The sequence below is a fragment of the Drosophila mojavensis genome, unplaced genomic scaffold (genome assembly GCF_018153725.1).
Source record: "Drosophila mojavensis isolate 15081-1352.22 unplaced genomic scaffold, ASM1815372v1 contig_36, whole genome shotgun sequence".
NCBI classification, from domain to species: domain Eukaryota; kingdom Metazoa; phylum Arthropoda; class Insecta; order Diptera; family Drosophilidae; genus Drosophila; species Drosophila mojavensis.
The window spans coordinates 5,425,171-5,445,509 of NW_025318858.1; the positions used below are offsets into that span (position 1 = coordinate 5,425,171).

Sequence of the window (20,339 nt, forward strand, 5' to 3'; positions counted from 1 at the left end):
GTCTCCTTCTATGCGATCACACATTTCCAGGGTGTCTATTGCCAAGCAAACAGAATTTCAATTTCAATTTGAATTTGACAATTTGTCAATAAATCAATCAAAAGTTGAAATCAAAATCAGCTGCTGTGCTGCTGTTGCTGTTGCTGCAATTTCTGTTAGATCTCTTGATTTATGTTATTAAACACGAAACGTGCTTTGTTTGCATAGCTAATCAGAAATTCCTATTACTTATTTCTTTTTTATGCCAAAGATTCTGCGAAGACGTCAAATTGCGTCATGAAGATTCGTTTAAAAATGAGAGAAAAAAAAACCCAAATAAGCAAACAGAACGAAAAATAACAAAAGAAACCTGAAAGACACAAGATCAACAATAACAACAAAAACGCGTAATGACAATAAATGAGGTTAGTTTTCAGCTGCTGAAGTTGCATTTTTGCAGTCGAAGATAATGATTGACGATAATGATAGAAGATCAATGAATACTCTTGAGAAACCCAAGTCGGTGGAGGTTAAGTACCCCCTCTCTATCTCTCTCATTCGCGATCTCTCAATTTATAGAGGCAATTCGAGCTGAGTTAATTGCTGAAAGTTGAAAAAAAAAATCATAAAGTTTATTGATTTTTCTGTGGGGCTAATGAAGTAGACCCCCATTTGGTAGGCAAATACTTGAGATCTATGCATTGGAACGGATTTTAATGGAGCCGACAAAAGAAAACTTTCGTCATTACAAGGGAAAACTTATAGATAAACAATCAAACCGATGCAAATTCGTAATTACCGAACCAAACCATATTATCCACCATGATAATTCTATTAATTAAAGGTAAAACTTTATATCATGAGATTTCGACCTAAGGTCAAAGAATTTTAATAGAATACGAAGTAAAAGTATTCGTATCAAAAATGATCCATAACAATACCTAGGAAATCTATTGCTGGAATAGCCCTACTATAATAATATCTGTTTTCTTATAAAAATCTTTTGCAGCTTCTTCCTGCTTTACTTTTTATGGCATATCCAATCGATAGTTAGTTGGAATTCCATTGACAAAAACTTGGCCCAGTCGAGAGTGGGTAAATACCAGCAAGAGTCTGATCTATCTGTAAATTGAAATATACATCTAAAGTTTTTTTTTTTTTTCTGCTCGAGTTGATCATAATAGCACGATAATGATTATGATAATCGGTGTTCATAATGACGTTGTTTATGATGAGACTGACAAAACCTTGAGCGGCAGTAAAATAAATCGACGTACGCATATCTGAATCTATTAGCAGAAGTATCTATGGCTATTGACGCGAGCTGAAGTTGTATCTTGTATATACATATATACTTATTGTATCTATGTCTGCATCTGTATGTCTATATGAAGTGTTATCTTATTGTATCTTTGTGTCTGTATCTATATAAGGAGTTTATTTTTCATTGGTACATGTCTCTTTCAGCTGTATATATATTTTTAAATTATCTGTATCTACTTATGCATATATATATCTTTTTGGTTTTGTAGTTGTTTCGACATTTCCATTTTTATCTAAATCTTGAACTGTATCTGTTTCTTTAAATTTAAAGGTATCTATATATCTCATTGTATCTTGTATCTGTATCTATTTCTGTAGCTTCAGCTGTATCTAGATATATACATCAGAGCCGTAGGCGCAGTTCATTGAGCCTAACAGTTAGACTTAAGCTAGGCTGCTTCTATTGCTGTTGTTGCTGCATAATTAACATCAATTTCGGCTGTTTGTTCGCTTTGTACGCACTATAAATCAAAAGTCAATCATGCAAACAACAGAATCTTTTGAACTCTACGAAAAAAGATTCGTAAGAAGAACAAGAAAAAAGAATACTTAGAATCGAAGAGAGAAAACCTAAAAAGCAATTGCTTAACAAAGTTTTACAACAAGCAAAAGGCAAAAGGGCGTGGCGCCATGTAAAAACAAGTTAAAAATTTCAGGGGATTATAATTCGGATTTGATTTTTGTTTTGTCGATCATAAAATTTACATTCGATTACAAATTGATTATTATGCAATGTGTGGAGATTAATTGGAAAAGATGTTTTAATTATGTAAGAATTTGTTTAAGCAAAATAATTTTGCTGAAAATATTCTAGACTAAAATTCAGGTCTAATCTTTTTACAGATAAAAATAAATTTATTATATTTTTTAGTTTACCTTAAGTAAAATTTAGATTTACACTTTTTACAGTTCAAATTTGCATATAGAAAAAATATACTTTAACAACAGAGAACAATAACTGTACATCCAAAATTTATGAGCAAAAAATGCTAAAAAAAAATCTTAAATCTTAAAAAAATAATCATATATCAAGAGAAATTTGCAATTAAAAAACTCAAAGCGCTTGCTCTTCTTCCTCTACCCAAAGAGTTAAGATCGTATCGCTTAGAAGTGTTTGCTGTTGCTTTATGGTTAGATATACACACATATATCTTATAGATGTGTATGTGACACAGATGGATACCCTGTCTGCAGATTGAACTTGTTTTTGACCTTGCGAGCGCGCGTTCGCGCTTTGGAAGAAAGCGTTTGCTTAAGCATGCAAAATTTATTTACGGAGGAGCCAAAGGCGTGGCACAGTGAAAGAAAGCAACCGTTTTGACCTGATTCGAGCCGAATGAGAAAACAACAACAACAACTGCAACAACACGACGAGAAGCGTGTACAAAGCAAAGAGCTCCAAAAATAAATAATAATAAAAATAATAATAATCGCATAATCAATTTCGAACTCGGCCAAGCGCTGCTGCTTTCAACGTTAACATTGAGGGCATTGCAAATTTTTAGATAGCGACAGGCAGACTGAGAGAATGAGAGGGAGACAGTGAGGGGCATTCGCTTGACATCCATATGAAAAGGGGCACGTCGCTGACCTTGACCCGCACGGTGGAACCAATAAATATGGTATTTTATTGGCCAATCTTCTTTCCATCCACAACTCTTTCAATCACAGCCTGCGCACTTTGTGCAGTTAATTTACTTTGGTAAATTGCTAACGGTACAAATACAAAAGCTTTCTGCCAGTGAAGCGAGCTGCAGCGATCAAAATAGGGCGAGAGGGCAGATGGAGCAGCAGCGGCAGCAGAGTAAGAGCGAAAGAGTGAGGGAAATGAGCGAACTTAAGAAACTTGTTTGGGCGAATTGATATTGTTGTTGCTGTTGTTGTTGTTCAGTTTCGACAACAACCTTCGAGATGTGCAGTAATGAGAGTTTGCAAGCAAGATACTGGCAGAGAAAGAGAGAGAGAGAGAGAGACAGTGAGGAAGAAGAAGGCGTATAGACAAGACGCAGTTTAAGGAAACCACAACAAACAAGCAAATAAACCGTTAGCTGAAGGATTTAAGTATGTAAAAGAGAAAAAGGGAGAACCACAGGGAGAGAGCGAGAGGGAGAGAGCGAGAGGGAGAGAGAGACACAACCAACAGAGTTACTGCAATACGAAAGCTAGTTTTAGTAGTAGTAGTCTCACGCTAAACAAATAGCTAAATTCATTTAAAAATTTATTTATGGGAAAATTAGGTTAATAAAATATTATAGAAAGATTTTTTTCGGTTCTTGAACGCTTTTTTAGCGTATAATTTAAAATTAGCTAAATCTAGCGCTGCTGCCCTTTCAGAAAAAAAGCCAAGAGACTCTAGAGATAAATACGCGGAATTGGCAACAGTTGCTAACGCATTATAAATTTACTGGGCCCGAACGAAACTCGGAGTTGCTAAGCCTGTTTTGCCGTCCATTTTGCGCTGCAAGTGAAAAATTCGTTTTTCCACCGAAAAATGCATAATTAACAAACGCTAAGCATCTCCAGAGTTGCAATACACTGAGCGAAAAAAGTAGCACGTTCAACTATCGTGTTCTTATTTTATGCAAGTTTTTAACTATATATAATATAGTTTAATATAATATCATATTTTATTGATATTTTCAGAACAAAATATTTAAGAACCTATTTTTACCTGCAAATGCCACACGCACGCCATTCCTAGTTATTCCTAACTATTTCCTAACTATACCAATTATCCAAATACCGTTTGGCCATTTGTTTAGGATTTTTCGTTTTCGGATTTTATGATCTTTAGATGCCAATCACATTTACAGGGAATTACAGACCGAACATTCGGCTTGGGTTTGGGTTTGGGCTCGGTTTCGGTAGCGCTATCAAAATATATTTGTAACTCCCTTTCCACATTCTATTTATGGGCAGGTTACATTATGCGAAGACAGTTACAAATTGAAAACTCGCGTGTGTTTGTGTTATTTTTTATATTTTATTTTTCTGCCTCTTTTACGACAATTTCAAGCCAACCTTTAATGTTCAGACGGGGAATGGATCCGTTTTTTTATGGGCCACTTTCTTATGAAAACAAAAAAAACGCCTCAAAGCTGGAGTTGAATAAAAGAAATGCTGAGACAAAAAAGCTTTGGTTAGAACTGGACTCAGAGTTGAGTTTTAATTGATTTCTATTGAAATTTGAAACGGAACTTTTTAATGTCCAACCAGATAAGAGATGGAAAAAACGAAATTAGAAAGAACTTGAAGAAATGCAACGAAAAATTGTATTTTTTTTTTATGATACAGTTGGACTACGGCTGACATAGTTTTTGAGGGAGATTCTCTAAATTAAAAGTACTAACACAAAATAGCATTATTTTTATAATATCTAATAAAAAATTTAGTTTCATGTATCTAGAGGAAAAACCTGAAAAGAACTGAAAACTTGTTAAATTAACTTTATGCAGAGTTAACTCAAGAATTAACTCAATGCGTACGCTACGTGATAAGCAGACGAAATCATTTGTCTGCGACGTGCTTGGCCTTAAGATCAAGAAGAAGAGATATAGGGAGAGAGAGAGACAAGAATAAACACAAAACAAATAAATTCCTGATAAAGCCAAACCAAACAAAAACCCAAAAACCAATTGCAATCAACTCAAAAACTAAAGAGGATGAAGAAGAAGAAGATCCTGTTTACGGCATATATACAAATATTGAATTACACAATGAGAAGGTCAAATTTCTGTGTGAGGATCAGCTTAGGACGGTTAAGTGGTTGCGGCTACCTGCTTAGAAACGGAGACAGGTCTACAGACGACTTTAAAGTGGAGGTACTTCTGTGCAGGCGCCTGGGCACTAATTGGTACCAAGAGCAAGAAAGAAAGAGAGGACGAGAACGGAATAAATACAAATGTAGTTAGAGTGAAAGCTTAACAATTGAAAAGAGAGAGAGAAAAGGAATACTAAAAGACAGGGATTTTTTATAGCAAGAGCAGTCACTCGTTAGAGTTTTCCTTTCTATGTTTAGCTTTGCTTTACTTGATTATTCAAAAATATATATGTTATGTATATATATATCCCAAAAGGGAAGCCAACTCTTACGCAGCTCGAGCTTTCACTGTATTGCGAGATATTTGCGGCGCTCTTTCGTTCAAAAATTTCCCTTCAACATGTTAAGCTCTTTAATCTACCGACACGTGCCTAGCCCAACATTTTGTCTTGCCAATTAACATTTGTGCATAACATTAGCACGTACAATAACATTAGCAGTAACATTTATGCGGCGCGATTGAAACACAAAAGAAAAACTTATAAATATGAAAAGATTTGCCTGTCTTCTAGCTCACACCAGAAACAATATGAAATTAAATTCGAGCCCACATTTCCCTGTATTTATTGCCTTCTGTTCTCACGAATGTTTTAAATGACTGTTTTTGTCTTTTCTTTTATATATACATACATTTCTACAAGTTAATTAACAACAACAAGAAAATAGCGAGCTAAAAGATTTTTCGTTTTGTAGAAGCTGCGCGTTAGATAAGCAACAACAACACCGCTAGCAGCGGCTCCAAAGCGGAAAGACAAAAAAATAAAAGAAGAAAAAAAAACTGCGCACGCCAAAAAAGAAACAAGTTAAACAGCTTTGTGCTTGGCGTTGCCAGACTGTCCCCAAGCCCCATAAAAGACATGTGTATGCAGCTAAATGCAAGTGTATGAGTGTGTGTGTGTGCGTGACATAAGCCACTTTTACTGTTAGAAATTAAATTTGGGGGAGGAGATGCGCACATTTTAATTAGATTTAATATTTTGTTTTATTTTTTTCTCTCGAGTAAATTGCGCGTCAAATGATTTTGAATTTGCACTTGATTTATTTAAATTATTTAAGTATTTACATAATTCAGCTGCGATTTCTTTGTTGTTGGTTTGTTTTGGGAAACTTCACTAGGATTTCATTTGTTGTTTGTTGTTTTACATTTTGTTGCCGCCACGTTTTGCTCATTAACAAAATGCAATTAACTTTGACTGGTTGTTATATTTGACAATTATCATTGCATGACTTTGGTGTTGTATTTATTTTTGTAGATATATTTTTAAATTTATTATTTCTTTTGTATTTTCTCGACTTTGCTTTTCGCCTAAATGACATTAAAAGCGCGACTTGCGACGCCAAGAAACGTGAAACTAGCAACAATTTATTTTATTTTAATTTTCTTCTTTATTTTTGAATGGCACACGCGTTCAACGGCAAACGTTGACGTTCAAGTGACGACGCGCACAGCGCTCTATCTTAAGCCTGTTGCGCACTGAAAGACGGCTCGTAAGCAACTGAAGTGAACGAAGACACGGCGAGTACGTGTGCGAGCAGAGCGAAACAAGTTGAGGGCGTGCGCTTCGAAATTCGAACAGCAACTCAGAGAGCCAGAGCACGAGCAGAGTAGTTCGGCTCTCTGAGAGTTGAGCAAAACGTTCCGTTTTGGAGTTGATGTCTGCCATATGGGAGGAAAAAAAGTACATAAACAAATGCAAGCAAAGCAACAAGAACGCAATGCACTAGCATGTATGCATGCATACGTAGAAATGTACAAACAGCTTGCTGTTGTTGTGTTGTGAAGTCTAGGCAAATCAATGAGCACACTTACACTTACCCATACCCATACCCATAAGCAGTTACAGTTAGAGTTTAGTTACGTACCTGCAAAGAAAAGAAAGAGAGGGAGAGAGAGTGCAGGTTAATAAGTGCTGACAAATAAAGTTCTAAAGTTGTTAAATTTTCTGCCAGTTGCACAGGAAGAGCTAAAAGCCAGTTTTTGTTGATGTTTTTTATCTCTCTTTTTTTCTGTTTTGGCAGCTGCAGCTGGGGTAAATACAAGCATGAACATGTTTTGGCTTCCAGCCAAAATGGAAATGGAGATGGAGAAGACGACGATGGCTAGTATCAATAATATGGCGCAATTAGAAAAGACAAAAACAAACAAGAAAGGGAGTGACAGGGAGAGATAGCGAATGTTTGCCTACCGGCTATAAGAATAAAACAAAATTTTCTATTAATTCTTGTGTAATTAGTTAGTCTTTTGTGTTAATCAAGCTGTGAATTTACATAAGAAACAATAGTAAAGTGTGCGTGTGCGAGCGTGTGTGGCCCGCAGCATAAAACAAGCCAGCAGACAGGCAACAATCATCATCAACGTTGATTATCAAAACTTAAACAGTTGTCAAATGGCCGCAAGATTAATTGGTAAAAGGTTGTATAAAAATAAGCATTGCGTAGCAAAACGCAGGAAGAGAGCGAACAAGAACGACTTTCAAAAGCACACGAGAGAGCTTTTAAGCAACTGCTGCTACTGCTGTATCTGATTTCCCACGTTTAGAACGAATCACAACAGAAACGCATCATTAATCATGCTAGGCAGCCAAAGACAGAGCGAGATGGCGCGAGCTGAACGTATGTCAGGCTAAGAAGGAAGCCGAAAAAACTTTAGGCAAGCGAGTGGGCAGGCCTGGGCATGGCAGCAAAGAAGAAACAACAGCCCAAGATGCATGAAAAAGGCACAGCACAAAATAAAAGTCAGATCATTGCAGTTGGCTGTTAGCGACTATGCGATACTCTGCTTGCTGTCTAATTGCCTCCCAGAGAAGTTTTCTTAACTGTAAATATCAAAGTGTGACTTATGGAAAATTTAATTATTATAATTATTGTTTCTGTTTTAGATATGAAAACAATATGTTTATTGTTTATGTATTAGTAAATTTATAGAAATTTGCACTAATATGCCCGTCTGTTCCATTTCTGAACAGCGTAAAAAAGCGCGTCTGAGGTTTTGAGGCTCTGCTGCTGCGCTGCTTCATTGCTGTTCTTTTCATGGTCAATCACCCGACGCTTTTAAAGGAGACGCAGCAGAAGAAAAAACAACATAAGAAGGCAACAAAAAAAGCGCCTAATTACAATCATTTGTGACTTTCAAATGGGCGAGAGAGATGCCTATCGCTTAATAGGCGCAGCACTTATTTAAGAGAGTGAGAGAGCGCGTAAGGCATATTAATCAGAGCAGCTACGCCCGGCTGCAGCAATTGCGCCTGATCCTCCGCCTGGGCAAGTTCATTGCACATGCCCAGCGACACACACACACAATCACATGTGCACACTAGACACAATTTTGTTCCTCTTATTTTTGTTGTTTACTTTTTCCAGCGCGACGCAGGCAGCAACAATTGGGGACTGGCGAAAACTGGTTTTGTTGTGTGTGTGTTAACAATTTTTCGCTCTTTCGGCGTCGCTCTTAAATATCGAACTGGCTTTTCGAATATGCCCAACGAAAAGCAAAACAACAACAAACTAAAACCTCCGAAAAACCAGTTTGGACTTCAAGGAACTTCTGGCATATCCAACTCCGCGGGGGTGTCCGAAAAAAAAACTGCAAGCAAGTTGTGTGCCCGAAGACGCATCCGTATTGAGCCGAAGTTCCCAACTGAATAGAAAACTGGGATATTTTTTAGACGTTGCGTTTTTAAAATAGCCTTTGCCTGATGTGTACAAATTTGAGCAAGTAGATAATTTTAGAGTATACAATATGTTAATATAATGGTGAATTATTTATAGAGTGACTAATAGTAAGTGAAATAGAAGAATAATCTCTAAGTCATTATCACTTAGCTCAGCTGCAGGGTATTTACTTATCAAGCTTGTTCTTATTCTACTTGTGTCTTTCAATTTGGTTGTTTGTTTATTTTTTCGGGAGGAATACTGGGACTGCAGTGCGTCTTTGTTCAGAGCGTAGTTATTAGACGAGCTTGTTTTACGACCATTCCAGAGACAGAACAAAAAGAGAAAACCAGAACCCGATGATAATCACAGACATGAAACTATTTTCAAAGGCACTTAAAACAAGGCGCGCATAAATCTTGACAAGTGTGGGACACAAGGAGCCCAAGAGAGGGTTGAAAACTGGGAGAGGGAGATGGGACGCTGGGTAATGGGCGGGGCCAACAGCATCGTAAAAACTGTGACTAGCTGTTGATTTTTGTCGAACCGAAGCATTTTTTTTTTTTTTTTTTTTAATTACAATGCACGCAAAGCACGCGGCGAAAGTCAGCCAGAAGAAGGAGAAGAACGAGCAGGGAAACGGTAATAAAAGGATGGAAACCATAATTAATTGCAGCTGTAATATGGTAAAGGCTAAGAGAGTGCCAAAGACAGAGAGAGACGGTGGAAGTGGGAGGGAGAAGGCTGCAACTGATGAGGTGAGGCAGGGGGCCTGATTGCGCGGGCGTAGCTGCGAAGAGATTGCGCCCATTGACAGGCTAATTTATTGTAACGGCAACTGACATGGCCGGCCGCAGCATCCTCCACAGACAAAAGGCCACTTTCCTTGTTGTCGCTGATAAATTGGCAGCGAAGTGCGACCCGAATTCGCCCCAACGAAAAAAAAGAAGCAGATTTTTATAAAAGTGATCGCAGCGAATGACTTGCCGAAAAATATGCAGACTTAACGGCTTAACTCAAAGACACGCCCACCGCTGCCCGCCTCATACACTCTCACTGTGTGCCTCTCGTTTCCCATCTGTCGCGCTCAACTTATTAAGGGTAGTCCTCAATTAAGAGACAATGTTCGTTATGCGGGCCACAGATGCCAATGCTATGGCTATACCTAATCTGATCTCATAAAATTGTGCGATCTAAATCTGCCTGTCAAACTTGACAAGGAGTACCAAAATAATTGCTCCAGTTGATGGGAAAAGTTTCCTTTTGTCTGGGCATGCACACAGCTGTCGCACGGCTCGAACTATTGTATGAATGGGGTCCTGGCACTCCTGAATGTAATGTTTAACAAATGTGACAAGCCGACACAATTTAAATGAGCGTTAACTGCGGGAATTATAAAGAGAAAAAGGGGTTCCCAAATTGACAATCGGCTTAGTTATTGTAGGTGTTTACAGGGTTTTACAGATTCCCCGTAAATAGCGATAACTGAAGTAGCATGTGGAGGGACAATTTATTGAGCTGTTGAGATGCTCAGCTTCTGCCTTTTTTAACCTGTTTTTATTTTTGAAATTCCTTTCCATTATAGGGTTTACAAATATTGTTTTGTAAAGAGAGGATATATTTTTACTAAATAAATGATATTTTTACTGCGATTCAAGATTGACTTGAGTAATATCATTGAATAATACCTCTTGAATAGTCCTTGAATAAAGATTATGATTACTGAGATATCCTGATAAGACTCCTGATCTCTACGCTGATATTCTATTCATTCCACGATTTTTTCTTATATACAAAGATATATGTATGTAGAAGGAGTCTAAAGTAAGGTTTCTATATAGATATATACAAAAGACGTTATATTCTTCTACTTATATAGCTAAAACTCCATTAAGCCCAACATTTTCTTATCAGAACCACGTAAAAATTGGCTTTCAGTACACAATATTTTTAGAGACTTTATCTTTATCGTTCCCCCGACTTCTTATACAGTTTTTAGGTCGAAATCATCTGGAAAGTCCAAAGGTAACCTTTGGAGCGAACTTAAAGCAAAGTTCATTTGATCTGAGAGAGACATATCATGCGTGAATAAACAGCGATGCAGATGATGATAAGTGATGTTTGCCACAGCAGCTGCTGGTATAGCAGAGGCAGGGTTACGACTGGAGAGTTTACCTTTTTGGCCATAGTTCTAGGAATTGGCAAGTGGTCGATAGATAAGCCACTAGTGAGGCCGGCGACCAGGTGCCGAGATTTGCATTGGGCAAACTTTATGTTTGTTCCGTCTAAAGCTTAAACAAAGCTGGCAAAGTATCTGCCATACTCGTTGCTCATTAAGAGCTTAAGGAAGCGGCGGCACGAACGTGGTAGCCACTTCAAGTGACGAGTGGCAAGTGACTGAAGGCGTGGGGCATGGGGCATGGGGAGTGAGGCACAAGGCGCGAGACATGAGCCACGTCGCCGGATGCCTTTGGACAATGTGTCAAATTGTGCGAGGCGACAGGAAGAAGAATGGAAATGCGCTGCGAATGGCAAACATGTGTGAAAACTCAAAGAGCGACAGGGAGAGAGAGTAGAGTAGAGAGAGAGATGGAGAGAGTGCGGCGAGTGGAGAGAAGCTGCCACAAATGGTAGCAGCCAGCATTCAACATTTGCTGGCACATCTGATGTCTACATTAGGCGCGGCCGTGCCTAATGAATGATTCGCTCTCTTTAAAAGGTGAAAGCTCAATCCATGAAATTGTAAGAATCCCTCCCTTGCCCTGCCCCCATTCGAGGCGCAGCGCAGCGAATGCCTGCCACAGTTTATCGCCACATGTTGCAATGCCAAAGCAAATGCCAAGCAAAAGAAAACAATGCCAAAACAAAACAACAAAAAAGGGCTCCAGACTATTTTTAATTGCCCTAACATTATAAGAAACTTCTGATAAATATAATCGTTCGTCATTTTACTTTATCTGGGTATATAAATACTACGATTTGTCGTAGAATATCTGGCATGCATATCTTATCTAATGTAAAGCTGTAAGTTGCATCAGATAGAGTGGAGCGAGGGTGGTTTGAAAAGTTTTCTTTCTTTTCTTAGAATCGTAATTATCGTAGTACCATCTTATCTCTGATCTTGTTTTCCTTGCTTCATTTACAAAAAACAAGGGGATAGAAGACCAAATATAGAAGACATAACTTTGAAAAGGACAGAAGACAACAAATTTGAGAACTTATATAGAAAAATATAGAATATATAGAAGATAGAATTTTTAACTTAGGATAGAATATAGCATATACAGAACAGAATATATATGTAGAATATATTTTATAATATATATATAATAATATATATATAATACGTAATATAGAAAATAGAATTTGGAAGATAATGTAGAATATAGAAGATAAAAGTCGAAAACTGGAACATCTAATATAAGAAATTTTTTCATTCGTAAAAGCACAAGGTCTAGAGTTTTTTTTAACCAAAAATCAAATCATTTCATTTATAAAATATGAAATGCTTCAAATTATAAACTAATAAAATATTTTTCTCCTTTATAATTTGTTTTTTATATTGCAATGATGCCCAAACTACAAGTTAAGGCCTTACAAAAAAATTTTAGAAATTAAAATATTCTGAATAAACAGAAAATATTTATAATTTATTTTATAGCCCAAAAGTATTTCACATTTGCTGACAAAGTCAAAGCATCCTACTTAAAGGGCATTTGCATTGCTCTGCTCTCAGTTTATTTTAGGCTATTCCATATGTTTGCCCTCTGCTAGGTCTGTCAGTGCTTAGCCCCCGTTCCAAACAATATGCCAGACTCGGCTATAAATAGGCTACACAATGGAGAGGCAGAGAGGCAAGGGACAGAGAACGCAGTATCTGGAGTTGGTTTTGCATAGGTCGGGAATCTTGGATGTGCGACAATACAAGAGAGTAAAGAATGATGACGAGGATGAGCTCGATGAGGAGACGATAAGGACGATAGCTGCAATTAAGCACATGGGGCAGCTGGAGTGCAAACGAAATTTACTGCTATGTAGCGTCGCAATTCCACTCATATTGATAATTATTTTCTTACTTGGATTATTGTTGGCCTCGCGCCAGTGAGCGGCAGCTCGGCAGCCAAATGTGCTACGGGCTGTGCCCTTGCAGCAGCTCCACTTCTTGCCAGACCAGAGACCAGGATGATATCGATACGATTTCGGTGTATTCGTATCCTCACAGACTGCAACGAATAAAAGAAGAAGAGGAAGAAAAAGAAGTGTTAAGGAGCTTGCCAGCAATCAAACAAAATTGGAAAAAGAGTAAAAGCTAAAAGCTACGACCCACACAGCTGACTTCACAGATTTGGGTTAAGCATCGTTATTGTTATTGTTGTTGTTGTTGTTGTCTGGCCTGGATGACTCCCAAGGCTTCGATGGCACCATTGATGGCTTATCGTGCCACAGCGATTGGCAGCTGCTGCATCTGCAACTCTTTTCAATATGCCCTCGAATCATATTAATAATCTACAATAGCGGGTATATTAGCACCCAGCATATGGGATACACCGAATAACTGACGTACCCATATTACCATATCTCAATATGTATATTATTTATTAGGTTTTTTGTTTTGTGTTAGATATCGATATCAAACCGATCTGTATCGATATATATCAATGTATGTTGCATTATGAGGTATACGTCTTGAGAGCTAAATTGCACTATAATTATTTATTTTTCTATGCCAACTCGTCTTAAGTAAAAAAGCATTTTCTTTTAAGCATCGATAATTATCGAAGCATCGAAAATTATGAGCCTAAATATGTATTACAATCCATATATTCTATGTGTGAATAAATTGATTATTAGCATAAGCTTGAAATAGATATATCATGTATCGACAACATAACTTTATCACTTAAAGTGTTTCTCTGCTACGAAATGAATTTAAGATACTAAAATTGACTGATTGAAATTGATTTTGTAACAAATACAGATATAATGCTTCTTAGTATCGATAAATATCAATGCCTTTCTCTTAATCAATTTCTCCGGAATTGATTTATTAAATTATTGTAACTGTTGTGAATAGAATCAACTGTATGCCAGTTTCATCGACTTTTCTGACGTTGCTTTAAAATCGATAAATAGCGCCTTTTAAGTTTTAGTCTTTAGAACATGTCTTTTATATATATATATATATATATATATATATGCAGTAGACCGACAATTTTCGTCTTTATAACAGATCTGATATAGCACTCCCATGCATGTTTTCCTAAGATCGATAATATTTGTCTTCATAACAGAGCTGATATGGCACTTCCATAAAGTATAAAATGCTGGACAGCTTTATTTTTCGCCCTAACCACTATAATCGATATATATCGAACAGAGTGTTTTAGTTATCTGGGACAGAAAACAACTAGAGCAAACAACTTTTTCATTTCAATAAAAAGTTTTCCAAGTTTATATTGCTGTGCAGCCCTACACGAGGTATCTGATGGTGGAGCTGTTTCGTCTCTCGAGAACTCTCGATTTTTAGGTTTTTTTTCGGGTCATCATTGAAGTTGCGCGCAACTGTTGGAGCTGTCGCTGTCGCCGTCGCTGCTTACCTTGTCGTATCGCTCGTATCCACTCGCTGCGCTCCTTCTCGCTGTTGGCTATCACGTAGAGCGTGTACTGGGGCACGGCTCTGCCCACCAGATGCTGCCCCTCGCCCAGATGCTGTTGCTCCGCCGCCTGCTGCTGTGCGGCTGTCGTCGACGTCGTCTCGCAGTAGCCCACTTGAAAGGGGTAACCCTGTGTAGGTAATTGGTTGGGCGCATTTCAGCAATGCGTTAATGTTAATGTTCATGTTAATGTTCATGTTAATCTCAATCAAAATCTTGCACTCCCGCTCTCTTTCTGCCTTTGTACTTACATCCGGTGCAAAGGGATCGCCGCCCTCGCCGCTAACTGTCGCCTCCTCGACGAGACGCACGCCCTTCAGATTTATTCGACCGCGTTCACGACGTCGCTGCAGGGAGTAGAGTAGAGCAGAAGGAATTGATATTGAGTATAAGGGTTTAAGTGGCAAATCGGTTATAATGGCTACTTGGAAAGGACTTTGATCTGATTAAGAATTTCTGCAGCTCGAAGATGAGCCACAGCTGTCGCATTCAGCAAGCGAAACTGTTTGGAAATTGCACTGAATGCGTTAAGTGATGAAACGTTTATTTAAAAGATGATTGCATCATATAAGGATTATTATATATACATAGGTAATAATATTAGCTGTTTTTGAGAAAACACTAGCTGCCATATTGTATGGTACATAAGCATTTACGGTATTTGCTTCAGCCTGTAACATGCCTCAAAAAACTCTCATTTAAGCCCCATCGAAAACGATTTGAAGTGAAGTGAAGCCCTCTAGGGTGGAAGCTAAGATTCTATCGATTTTAAGAACAGAAACAGCTCTGCTCAAGAGCAGCTCCTTGCCAGCGAAATGCAACTGGTTGTGCGAGGCAGGGCTTAATAAAGTGTCACTAAAAAATTCGTCAACTTTTTTTTTTTTTGGTTTTTTTGTGGGCCTGGCATTCCACTTGACGGCACTTAAGTGACGTCCTGGCTGCTGGCTTCCCTCACGAAGGGTAATTTTTGCACGTGTGCCGAGCACCTGGCGGAGTGTAGAGCGCGGGAGTGGGGAGTGCGGAGTGTGGGCTACCCGACTGACTGCCTCAATTTGCGCTGCAAGCGCAATTAAGTCAACATAATTGGCCTAATTGACTTGACAGGGCCTACATAAAGCGCGACAGGGGAAGCCCTAAGAAATTGCTTCGCTTTTTCTTACTACACTCACATAGATGGCCTGTCTTCTTTGTTGCTTCTTTCTTTTGTATTTCACTTTTTTTTTTGGCTGATTAAGCTGAGCGCTGGAGGAGTAGGTGCTGGACTTGGGGTGAACACACGCAGCGTGGCGTCATCGAGTGAAAACCTAGAGATAAGCACGTCGTCTCAGCGTCGCTTTGCTTATCGCAAAACCAACTGACAAAAAAAAAAAACAACGAACCAAAAAAAAAAAAAAGAATCTACAAAGAATAAGCAGAGAAGCCTTCAGAAGTCGAAGCAAAGATACTCTTGCATGGGCATTATAAGGAATTAATTGGTGATATATGCTCGCACTTCAGGTGTGTTGGAAGTTATATGATATAATAGGAAGTATTCTCTGGATTTGGTGGATATCGATTGAAATCGATAAAAGTTTGATATATACAATGTAAGATAAGTTGTGCTTATATAACTTCTCTTTATCGATTTATGTGATTAATGAGATATATTACGATATTTAAAGTTTTTAATTCCAATAAAAGCGACACATATGATAGCGTATAATCTTTGGCAATTGAGAGTATATATACCATATATGTTATAAAGTAATATAGTAGAATATAGAATATAAAGATATATAGAGTATAAAAACCTTATTGATCTTCAGCGTATAAATCATATATCTTATATCTTCTATATATTAGTTAAGATCTTTATATGGTTAATATTAAATTTTAATGGAACCAATTTATCGTTTCTAAGGAATAGCTTTTACAGTGTGTATAGAGTATATAATATATATATTTGTATGATAAGTATTGTAGCTTAACATTTGATTTGAGTTTTGTGTAGTGCAGCACTACAATTTCAATGCTTGCATAAATGGTTTCTCTAATATTTCTTAGTGAATAATTCCTATCAATTTCAGAAAAAAAAAATAATTTTGCGGTCCATTTCGAAAATCCCTAGAATCCCTCACAACTATCAATAACTGTACCAAATTTCATTGCATTTGCTTTACTAACAACTGAGTTCACATAGATCATATCAATCACAAATATCAAAATACCCGCGGCGAGTGTATCAACGAAAGAGAAAAACTTCAACTTAAGCAAAAGGCAGCACAGCGACAAAGTTGACACAAAGACCTCAAATAAACAAGCAGCGATTCCACAGCACAAAAACTGAAGAATGAAAAAAAAAAATCAAACAAGAAACACTTTAAAGCAACGAAAAAGGCATAAAATAAAAAGAGGCCAGAGGCAGCGGGTAAAGCACTTGGGGTCAGTAATCAAGAAGAAGAAATAAAGACAAAAAAAAATTGAACTTCCTTCTCGTCTCGAGTTGATAAAAAACTACGAAAATAAACAACAACAAAAACAAAACAAATACAAAATTAAAAAAAAAAAAGAATTATTTGGGTTAAACCAAAAGCAAAGTCTTAGAAAGAGAAAGGAAGAGGCAGAGAGAGAAAGGGGGCAATAGATGAAAAACAAAATCAACTTGACAGGCAATTGAAATTGAAATGGAAATTGAAACGCACTTGAGCCATGCGTGCATTCAATTGGCGCTAATTTGTGAAGAGATTAAGTTAGCGGAAGAGAACGTTCTTTATAATGATTAACTAGCATGATCATGGTAATTAGCTGATGCGAATGAAGTGGAGTTTCAAATGAATTAACTGCCATTGTAATAATAGATAATCATGATAATGAGATAGTAGAAGTAGCTGGGGAAAGATATATGCACATTTCGAAGAAAGTAAAATGAGAACAAAATATGAAATGAAACTTGAGCAATGTACTTGGAATTCTATTGAGAAATAAGGTCAACTGACATGGGATCTCTTGAGAAAGTATTGTTTATTGTAGAATACGAATTCTACAATTCTATGCTGCATAGGGAGTAATATCCATGTGAAAAGAGATATTTTCAATAAACTTGATAGAGTTAGGTTTGCTTAAGCACATGACTACTATTTAATCTATTTGATGATATATATGATATATTTTAAGTACACGATATTCAGGATTGCTGTTAAAGGGAAGCTAAATCGTATAAGTTCTAATATAGCTGTTTTCTTTAGCTACTGGATTATCCGATATTTCAATGGACCAACCGAAACTTTAACCCAGTAAAAGCCAACTATCAAGGCATTGCCAGACCTTTTCAATTTCCCTATTCCTTTTATGTTACCACATAAGCTACAAAGAGTGGGCGTGTCAGGCACAAAAACCAAAGAAGAGTTACAATTAGAACGGAAATATCCGGCGGGCAGTGGCTCAAATGCCGTAAACTCTTTCTGTCTGTCTGTCAGTCTGGCAACGTTGTCAAAGCTTTTGATGCTTCCTGTTCGTGTGCAAGTTGTGCCATATTTTCCGTGAATAGAGCACAAACTGGGCAAAATTAAAAATGAAAGAAAAAGAAAATAGAAACCAACTGGCAATTGAAATGGAAATGAAAGATGCGAGTGAATGAAAATTTATGGCCAACTTGTGCATATGTGTCTGGCATACTAGTTGAGAATCATGGCGAAAACTTTGCCTTGAGTTGAATGAACTCAAAGATGGAAGTGCGCGTGTGTCTGTGTGTGTGTGTGTGTATCAGCGTGTGTGATGATGTTGTGTGTTGCAAATTGGCAAAACGCGACATGTGGCAGTAATAAATGGAAAAATCGAGTGGGTTTGTTCACTGAAAGCGCAGCTGTTTGTGATTTGCATACCACGAAGCGAAGGGAGCAATTAAGAAGAGAGAGAGATAGAAAGGAAAGAAAGAGAAAGAGAGCGAGAGAGAGGCAGCTAGAGAACAAGGGCTATATAAGGTAAATTATGGAAAGACAATGAAAAATACAGAAAGAGCGAGAGTGAGGATGATAGAGAGAAAGAGAGAGAAAGAAAAAAGGAGAAAAATTAAGTAAAAGAGGAATGAGGGAAAAGGAGGGCAGAATAAAAGAAGAAAGAAAAAGAAAAATAGAAATGAGAGATAGAGAGAGATTGAGAGAGATATGGATTTAGAAGGTCAGAAAAAGAGAGAAAAAAGAGAGGGAGACAGACAGAGAAAGAAGACAGAGAGAGATAGCAAGGGATACAGAGAGGAAAACGAAAGAGAGAGAGAGAAAATGAGACAAAAGAGAGAGAGACAGATGAAGTTAAAGAGAGAGCGAGCTAGAAAGAAAGAGAAGAAACATATGAAGATTTAGAATCAAAAACAAAAATATGCAAAGAAAGAGAAAGATATATACAAGAGAAGAGGCTACATTAATCTAAACAGACTCTATCAACCGCAATTGAGAGTTAAATCCAAAAGTTAAAGGTGAAAGTCAATTAGTGCAACACAAAGATTAATCACCTTTACTTGACATGTAGTTAACTTCGCACCCAAGGGCCAACAAAAATCAGGTGTTGAAAATGATGGGCCAACCAAAAAAAAAAAAAAAAGAAGTGTTGAAGAATTACAAAATATGTTTGCCAAAGGCTCTGGCCAAAAGGGTTTTACGATGCTGTTGATGGAAGCGAAATATGTGGAAATGAAAAATCTGTCAACATGAATGAAAAGAGCGTTGCCAGCTGTTTCCATATACCCTGTAATAAAGTAAGAGCTGAGATATATTCTTTACTCTTCTATTTTGGCCTCTTCAATTTTAGCAGAAGAATATTTGTATATATTATATTTCTCCTTGAACTCTGTTCTTCATCCTCAATATACCCTTTTCAGCCATTAACTTCATTACAGGGCATTCCCAGAGAACAAAATCTTCGCACAAGTTGAGCCGAGGTCAGCGTTGAATAATTTGTTAGGACTCAGAGAACTCAATGTTCCTGTTGAATAGGCCAAAGTTGCGCTGCAATTTTCGCGACAAACAAAAGCAAACAAAAAACTTCAAGTAAAAGGCAAAGGAAAGGAAATAAGCGACAAAAAGTAGATGAAAATAATAAGAGTAACACAATATGCTAACAAGGACAACAGAACAGCGTGAAACACGAGACGTGGCCGGGCAAGGACCTGGCGGAGCCTTTGTGAGGCAGCCAGGTAAAGCAGCGGCAGAATGGTATTCAAAGTGCAACAAACACCTGCGCATAATTGAATCAAGCTGTCAAAGCAACAGCAGCGACAAGTGCGACAGGTAAACAGTGAAAAGGAGCAGGCAAAACAAATGCGAAACGAAATGCGTGCAAAGGCGAACAGAAAATTGCAATTGAATGAGAAAATAAAAATTTGAAAGGTATTTGTAAAGGCCGAAAGCAACAGGATGTGGAAGCAAAGAGAAAGAGAGAAAGGGTAGATTGAAAGTGAGATAAGCTGAGAGAGAAATGAAGAGAGAGAGAGAGAGAGAGAGAGAGAGAAAGGAAGAGAGAGAGAGAGAGAGAGAAAGGAAGAGAGAGAGAGAAATAGAAAGAGATAAACAGACAGACAGAGAGAGCGAGTTAAGTTAGTTTTTAAGAAATCGCTATGAATAGAAGCAAATATTAAAAGTATTCAATGTACTTGTTAATATTTCCTAAGAATTCATAAACCCAAGCTGAAGAGTTTTATTGTATTGAATTTATTTATACTTATTTCGAAATACTATAAAAATAAACCAATGTATAACGAGATTTTATAACCAGGTAGGCTTAAGCAACTCGACCTCTTATCAATTTCAATCGATTGCTGGGAAATGATAAAAGAAATCAATGATGCACAACAAACATAAACTGAGCGCGTGCTATAAGAGAGATATACAGACAGAGCTGAATTAAACCAATTGTTCAATGTATAATGAAGAATGAGATGT

General features: G+C 37.4%; 1 protein-coding gene across 2 annotated transcripts in view; it reads right to left on the reverse strand.

Moving 5' to 3' along the window:
• LOC6576022 (tyrosine-protein kinase Btk29A) overlaps window positions 1–20,339 on the reverse strand; it is a 56,236-nt gene that overhangs the window by 16,663 nt on the left and 19,234 nt on the right. The window contains exons 3-5 of one of the 2 annotated variants that reach the window (XM_002001990.4): window positions 14,679–14,774; window positions 14,371–14,557; window positions 12,850–12,996 (exon numbers count right to left, since the gene is read on the reverse strand). In XM_002001990.4, the coding sequence (XP_002002026.1) occupies window positions 12,850–12,996; window positions 14,371–14,557; window positions 14,679–14,774 (430 nt within the window). Of the gene's footprint in view, window positions 1–6,185; window positions 6,621–12,849; window positions 12,997–14,370; window positions 14,558–14,678; window positions 14,775–20,339 lie in introns of those variants that run through there. The other variant, XM_015164936.3, reaches the window with a different exon arrangement.